At 36.6% G+C, this 8,642-nt stretch overlaps 1 protein-coding gene across 1 annotated transcript; it reads left to right on the forward strand.

Annotated features, from left to right (window-relative positions):
- Positions 1–1,469: 1,469 nt before the first annotated feature.
- Positions 1,470–2,381, forward strand: Vom1r74 (vomeronasal 1 receptor 74). The gene has a single exon (XM_039108514.1). The coding sequence runs from the start codon at positions 1,470–1,472 to the stop codon at positions 2,379–2,381; it is 912 nt and encodes a 303-aa protein (XP_038964442.1).
- The last annotated feature ends 6,261 nt before the right edge of the window (positions 2,382–8,642 follow it).

Here is an 8,642-nt window from a genome sequence, read left to right on the forward strand (position 1 = left end):
TTACAAGATTAAGCTTTTTAGGAGTAAAAATTGGGTAAATGCAAACTGCTTTATTTATACTCTCATATTCATGGATATGTTATTGGATGGTATTGAGCACTATCTTCTGCATTATATCTATACATATATGCATGCATCCATCTCCATATAAAAGCTATACTAGTGACACTGACAATATAATTAGGCTTCTCACAAAAATCTGGGCCAGTGCAGTTGTTTGTCATTTCTCTATCACAAGCTGAATTTAAAGTAATAAACTAAATTAATTCCATAATAAATTGATCCTGATAACCACATCGAATCAAACACATGGCCACTAAAGGTAAGATTGTTGAGTGAAACTATAAAACAGTGTGCGTGCTGATAACATATAACACTGGAGACTTTGTTTTCCATTGCATGGGAAGGAATCTGTTTTAAAGTATAAATTCCTGAACAGCATCACATTCTGGTCATCTTCAGCGAGTTCATGTTTGTCATAATGTTTGGAAAATAGTGATTCTCTTAATGTCACGTTCCCTCTTGTTGGAGGCTCCAAATGCTACATCTTCAGGTGTGATTGGGTAGTAACTACAGAAACCAGGAAAGGAAAATGGCAGCATTGCCAGAATAGGGCTGGGGATGTGAGCAATGGAGAGCAGAATTGCAGGACACAAGTATCTTAGCAGGAAAATAGGAAAGGGGGCTTCTTAGAGAGTGGAGGGAGGTAAATACAGAAGAAAGAATTAGTTAGGTAAAATATCAACTGGGCTCCATCTATGAATACTTATAATGATAATTAATGGGTATAGGATGTAGAAACTACATTAGTGATCTCCAACTGTATCTAGCCTTAAATTCAGATTATGTATTTCTTTGAAAAAGGAGCATAAAAATAGATAAATTGGGGAAGATATTTGCTAATTAAAATAATGGGATTGTCATGAATTAGCACAGTACTTTCATTAGAATTATGAGTCAAAACATAGATATTTATAAACAAGAGCTCAGTAAAATTATAGACTCACTTCAAAATTTTCCATATCTTTTGTGACTATTTTTCAAATCAACATAAGTCTTATTCAAGTGTACAAATTGATTAATGTCCTGTGCTCATCATCACTGTTTTAGGTCTTAATGCAATGAGGCAATTTAAACCAACAGGATTGGTTTCTAAGATACGAGTCTCAGGGCTACTATAAACTCACAAATTATGAATTCTATATAAATACATGTAAATGCAATTATAGTCTACAATATTATATGTATACAGGAGATAAATGGAAGTAATATAAAAATGTAGGCTATGATGTAAAATCTGGACCATCAAAATTTAAAGAGACAAGCCAATCTTCAACTAGTACATAAAATAAAATGAGGATACAGTCTCATTATCCAGTGTATCATAAGTTTGATGTATACTCTATTTTCTTTTCAGATATTTGAAATAAACTTCCACTATGCTCTTAAGATGAATACAATTTTCACTAATGTCTTCATTCAAGAACGTCCTTTATTTCCAAGCTGGACTTGGAGTCTTAGCCAATATGTTTCTTCTTTGTTTCTATATTTTCATAATTATAGGTCACAGACCTAAGCCCACAGACTTGATCTCCGGTCAACTGACTTTCATTCACATAATGATGTTCCTCACTGGAGGGGACCTTTTCCTTACAAATATATTTGAGTCATTGAACATTGATAATGACTTCAAATGTAAGGCAACTTTTTACATAAGCAGGGTGATGAGAGGGCTCTCTATATGTACCACCTGCCTCCTGAGTGTGTTCCAGGCTGTCACTATCAGTCCCAGTACCTCTTTGTTGGCAAAGTTTAAACAAAAACTAAAACAATATATGATCCATGTTTTCTTGTGTATTTGGTCTTTCAATTTGTCCTACAGTAGTAACCGGATCTTCTATGTTCGTGGTTTTACTAATTTAAGTGAAACTAACCAAATGCAGGTTACTAAATCCTGCTCACTCTTCCGCATGAACTACATCATCAAAGTATTGATTTTTACAGTTACAACCTCCAGAGATGTATTTCTTGTAGGAGTTATGCTGACTACAAGTACATACATGGTGATTATCTTGTGCAGACATCAGAGACAGTACAAGCATCTTCATAGCATCAACCACCTAAGAGCATCACCTGAGAAAAGGGCCACACAGTCTATCTTGGTGCTGGTCATTTGCTTTGTGGTCATGTACTGGGTGGACTTCATCATCTCATCCACATCAGTCCTGTTGTGGATTTATGACCCAGTAATCCTGAGGGTTCAAAAGTTTGTGATGTATGCCTATCCCACAATTAGTCCTTTAGTACAAATCAGTTCTGATAACAGAATAATAATTATGCTGAAAAACATGCACTTGAAGCACCACCAGAGTTTTTTTTAATGAGTTTTTTCTTTTCTTCAAAAACCTATTATTTTGTTATTCATTTATACCTATGAGTGTCATGCCAGTATGTATATATGTACATATTTCTGGTATCCACAGAAATAAGATGTAATGGCATCCCCTGGAATTGGACTTACAGGGGCTTAAAAGGAATCACTCTGTATAGTACCAATTATTCTTTTCCAAAATACAGTTTCTTTCAAACTTTAATGATCCTAGCACATGTGTTTCAGATGTACAGCTCAGCCTCAATGTTGGATAGACCCCTGTAGTATCTGTTCCTGATCCTGCTGCCTATCATGGAATCCATTCCCCAACAGAGCTGCCTTGTCCAGGTTCAGTGCGAGATGATGGCCCTAATGCTGCAGAGACTTTATGCTCTGGAAGCAGGGGCGGGGGAGAGGCACTGGCTCAGAAGAGAAGGAGATGAGGAATGGGAAGGTTGGAATCCTGTGAGAGGGACACTAGTTGAGATGTATATGAATCAATTAAACTTTAATGGTTCATGTAGCAAAACAGGATTCTTCATATGATTTAATTAAAATTTGTGATATTACACATATACATTCTTTTGACATTTCTGTTTTAAAGTACTGTAGAGTTTTTCCATTACTTGTGCACAATAATTGCTATTTTAACATTAATTCTTGTTCCTTTTTCATCTCTATAGTAAACCCTTTGATGATGAGGTGACTTTTAAAGCTTTCTCTCAAAATGATTTTGTTCTATTCTCTCTTATCAAGAATGGTTAAAATATTTTATTGTAGCTTTAATTTTATTAGCTAATTGTACCTTCTCAGAATCCATAATAATACTGTGAATTTAAGGTTCCCATCTTTTTACTACAGTTACTTAATGACTCTTATCTGAAAATATCATGTGCCTGTTTACTTATACTTCATTTCATTTACACTTTTTAAAATTTTATTGGTAAATAAAAATGTTTAGATATACATAGATGTTGTATAATATGTTCACTGTGTATCTGTATACATATATATATATATATACATATATGTACAAATGAAGTTCTTATGTATATGTGCACATGGAGGCCAGTAGACACTGTTGGCTATTGATCTCCACATGCTATTTACCTGGTGTCCTGAAAGCACATCTCTCTCTGTGACCTGTGTCAAGACAGTAGTCCAAGTCCTATCTCTGACTCTCTGGGACTAGAAGTATTCACCACCATAACCTCCCCCCATTTAAAATTATGCTTGTCTTTATTGAGAAAAATATTTCATACAACATAGTCTGATTATGGTTTCTCTTTCCCCTATTCCTTCCAGCTCCTCCTCAATTCCTTCCCCATCCAATGACATTTCTTTATGACTTTGGAAAGAAGTAGATCTTTAAGTAATAGCAATAAAATGAAGAACAAGATAAAAGAAAAATAAATGAATCACAATAGGACAAAACACACAGAAGAAAAAATGCCAAAGCAAAAGCGCAACAAACATAAAGAGATACACACTAGTTCTCACACAGGGATATCATAAAAATAAGAAACCCTAAGTATCTATATTTACATATATATGTATGTGTGTGTGTGTGTGTGTGTGTGTGTGTGTGTGTGTGTGTGTGTGTGCAAAGGATCAGTAAGACTCCATTAAGGTTGTTTTGTGTTGGCCATGTCTCGCATGGCCTGAAGCCTACCCTTAAGAGTGGATAGTTTCTCCAAAGAGAAATGCAATCACATTAGGGTCTCTTTATTCAAGCTTGAGCTTAGGCTTCCTGTCAACCCTGACTCGGCAGGACAGGAGAGTAGAGAGCCCCAAAACAAGGGGGTTCAGGAAAGCACTTATAGAAACAAGCAAACAAGTAAGGGATTTCTAGAGTGGCACACATTTGATTGCGGGGCCATTGTGGCCTTTAACATAATTGGTTGGTTCTGGGAACCAAACCATAAACTTAATTTCTGCTTTCCTCCTGATTGGTGATTGTTCAGAAGTGAGGTACCAGGGTTAGACCCGAAACCTGAAGGCTCAGATTTGTGGGGAGTAACCTGAAACTGCTGCTAGGTACAAGTTTGTTAGTTAACTGGAGTTAAACCTTAAGTCAGTTTCTCTAAAATGGAATATGAACCCAAAAGACCTGATCTCTCACCACCTATAGGCAACAACTTTTGGGGTAGCCCCCACCAAAGTTGTGCAGGACCCACATGAAGCTTCACATCTGTTACATATGAAAGGAGAGGACTACCTCCAGCCTGTCTATGTTCTTTGGTTGGTGGTTCAGACACTGAGAGCCCCAAGTGTTGAGGTTAATTGACTGTTGCTTTTCCTGTGGAGTTTCTATCCCTTTCAGGATACACAATCTTTCCTCCTATTATTCCATAAGAGTCCCCAAGCTCTATCCACGGTTTGTCTGTGGATATCTGTATGTGAGTCAGCTACTGTGTGGAGCCTTTCAGAGGACACCATGATTCTATCTGAAAGCATAACAGGGTATTATTAATGGTGTTAGGAGCTGATGCTTGCCATGGGATGGGTCTCTAGAGGGGCTGGATATGGTTTGGCAATTCTCTCAGTCTCTCTGATGCCTGCATTACTTGTAGGCAGGAAAAGTTGGTGGGTGAACATTTTCTGGATGGGTTGGAGTACCTATGACTCTATTGGGGTAACTGTCTGAATATATAGGTGGCCTATTCATATTCCATATTCTCAATATAGTGAGTCACAGTTAAGATCAACTATATTGATTCTTGGGGACCTCTCTTGCCCCATGCAATGTCTTGTCCTGAAGGTGCATTCCTCCTCCCCACCCCCATCAGTTGCAGATTTCCATTCATTTTCATGGCCATCTAGCCATGTCTTCTGCCCTTCCAACACCTAGTACTGAATTCTCCAACTCTCTTTCCCATCTTATCTGCCCCTTATGACTATTTAATTCCCCCTTGTAAGTGAATTCAAGCTTCCTGGTTTGGACTTTTCTTCTTCTTTATCTTCCTTGTGTCTGTGGAGTAGTATATTATGGTGCTTTATTTTATGGCTAATATGCACTTATAAGTGAGTACATGCCATGTATGTCCTATTGGGTCTGGGTTACCTTACTCAGAATGATATTCTCAACTCTATCCATTTGTCTGCAAAATTCATGATACCTTGTTTTTTAATAGCTGAATAGTATTTCATTGTGTAGAATGAAATCACCAGATTTTCTTTATCCATTCTTCAGTTGACGGACATCTGAGTCATTTCCAGCTTCTGTCTATTATGAATAAGGCTGCTATGAACATAACTAAGCAAATATCCTTGTGGGATAGTGGAGCATTTTTTGGGTATACGCCAGGAGTGGTATAGCTGAGTGTTGAGGTAGAGCTATTCCAAGTTTTCTGAGAAACTGCCAAAGTGATTTCCAAAGTGGTTGTACAAGTTTGTGATTTCACCAGCAATAGAAGAGTGTACCCCTTGCTCCATATCATCACCACCATGTGCTCTCTCTTAACTCATTGATCTTAGCCATTCTGATTAATGTAAGGTAGAAACTCAATGTATATTTGATTTGCATTTCCATGATTACTACAGACTTTGAACACTTCTTTTAGTGTTTCTTGGACATTTGAGATTTTCCTGTTGAGAATTTTCTTAGCTCAGGAAACCCCTTTTTAATTTGGTTATTTGAGTTGCTTGTGTCTAATTTTTGGAGTTTTTGGAAATTTTGGATGTTAACCGTCTGTCATATGTAGGGTTGATGAAGATCCTTTCTCAAGCTGTGGGCTATGGATAAAAACTCCATGGTATTGAGACAGAAATAGACACATTGGTCAATGGAATCAAATTAAAGATCTAGCAATAAACCCACAGACCCATAGACTTGATTTTTGATAAGGAAGCCAAAACCATACAATGCAAAAAATGAGAGAATCTTCAACAAATGCTGCTGGACTAACTGAATGTCTACATGTAGAAGAATTAAAATAGATCCATACTTATGACCCTGTATAAAACTCAAGTCCAAGCAGATCAAAGACCTCAAAATACAACCAGTTACATTAAATCTCATAAAATAGACACTGGGAAATACCCTTGAACACATTGGTACAGAAGAAAAGTTACCATGAGCTCAGAGTCTAAAATCAACAGTTGATAAACTCACGAAAGTACAAAGACTTTGTAAGGGTTTTGTTCCTTTATTTTTAAAGATTTATTTATTATATGCACTGTAGCTATCTTCAGACAAACCAGAAGGGCATCAGACCTCATTACAGATGGTTGTGAACCACCATGTGGTAGCTAGTATCTGAACTCAAGACCTCTGGAAGAGCAGTCAGTGCTCTTAACTGCTGAGCCATCTCTCCTGTCCCCGGTTTTGTTTCTTGTCCAATCATTCCCTCTCGGTCTTTTGTGTGAAGAATGAGGCATTCATATTTAAATTAATCTTGAAATGCATGTGTTAGTTCTGCTCATCATGTTGTTCATTTTTGGTTTTGTGTTTTCAGTGATACTTTGTGTTTTGATAATTATAGCTTCATATTTTTGCCACATGATTTCTCTGTTATTGCCATTCCTCTTTTAAGTTCAAAATTATGTTTCCTATATTACTGTAGGTGTGGTTTGTGAAATATAATTTTTGCTGTTTCTGTTATAGGAAATTGCACATTTCTATCATAGGAGCACTATTGCTGGGTTTATTACTTGAGATGGGCTCTTCTTTAACACTTGGGATGAATTGCTGCAGGCTCTTTCCGGCCTTGAAAGCTTATCTTCAGTAATCAGCTGTTTCCAGAACTGGGATGTTCACTTTTCCATTTGATGGGTTTTCTTGCATTTTTCTTCTCTTAGAGCTTTCAGTTCATATTTTTGTTGTTGTGTTCTTTTATACTCAGTGTTTTAACTATTAAGAGTCATGGAAATGTTTCATCGTAGTCTTGTCTTATTTGGGAGTTCTGTGATTTGTGCTATATAGTATGTTTGAGGCAGTTTTCACCTATGATCCTATTGAAGATGTTATGTTTGCCTTTGACTTGGAATTCTCTCTCACCTACGCATATAACTTGAAGGTTTTATTTCTTTCATGGTGTCCAAAAAACACAATTTTTTTAGATATGCCCTCTACCAGCTGAGCTACATTTCCTGCCCATGGTCCAATTTCTCCTGATAACACAGTTATATTTCTTCCCATCTGTGTGCTCTATAAAAAATGACTTTCCCCGTGTAAATTTGGTAGAGGATACATTTTCTTAATCTTATCCAAAAAGTTATTAATTTCTAGGTGAGATTCTGAAGCCACTCACAAGTAAGGATGGAGTACACCATGACTCTTATGGAAGCAGGACAGATACCTTGGGGTCTGAAATGTTTTCTATTCCTTTTAAATGAGATATTATTATTATTATTATTACTATTGTTTTTGTTTTATTCACATGGTCTGGGAACAATCAATCCATACCGACATATATGGCCTGGAGAGAATAGCTCCCAAATGGGAAATGCAGAGCACAGCTGTTCCTACTCCATTGTTCTCCTAGAATTAGAGAAGTTCACTTCCATTTGATGGATCCACTTTGTAATCACCTCAAGGTGAGAATTGCCTACCACAGATGACACGGTAACTGTGAGTCTAGAGGGAGATGAGCTGATAGCATTTCTTCCTTATAACTACTTCTTAGGGCCTTATTCTACAAGGATGTTTATCAAAGGATAAGCATAGTAAGTGTTTCTTTCTCTCTTCACTATAGTGAGAGCTGTAAGTAGGTGGTAGAAGGAATCAGGACTTTTTGCAATAAGAGATTAGAAAATTTTCTGAATAGAAACTTGCTTTTGAATTGTACTGTTTAATGAGTACAGCAGATACTTCTAGACATAAAAGATATCAATGCAATGATTTAAGAAAGAACGTAGATTTCACTTACTGTGATTTCTGATAATATATGTCTCAGTAGAAGGGGGTATTGGAAAGAGGACAGGTGCTTAGCAGAAGGGTAGGAAGAGAGAAAGAAAGGCTAATAGGGTGACAATGATCAATGGGTATTATGTATTGAATGAACGTGTCATGCAATGAGTGTACATTTTTATATATATGTAAACTATAGTTTCAGATGCAAATTTTAAGGAGCACATCTGACATAGCATTTTTCTGAGTGTGTTTTGTAATAATACTAAGATCAAAGTTCCACCTATGTGTTGCCAACTGAGTTACTTTTCCATTACTGTAACAAGACACCTGAGATATCTTAGAAGGTGGAAATCAAAAACCTGATATTTACTGGTATGCAGGAGAACATTTATAATATTAATACATTTGTATAATACT

The sequence above is a fragment of the Rattus norvegicus genome, chromosome 4, assembly GCF_036323735.1.
Source record: "Rattus norvegicus strain BN/NHsdMcwi chromosome 4, GRCr8, whole genome shotgun sequence".
Lineage (NCBI taxonomy): Eukaryota > Metazoa > Chordata > Mammalia > Rodentia > Muridae > Rattus > Rattus norvegicus.

Bases quoted from the DNA above. Each gene is read 5' to 3' on its own strand.
- Vom1r74 (XM_039108514.1), top strand. From the start codon at position 1,470: ATGTCTTCATTCAAGAACGTCCTTTATTTCCAAGCTGGACTTGGAGTC.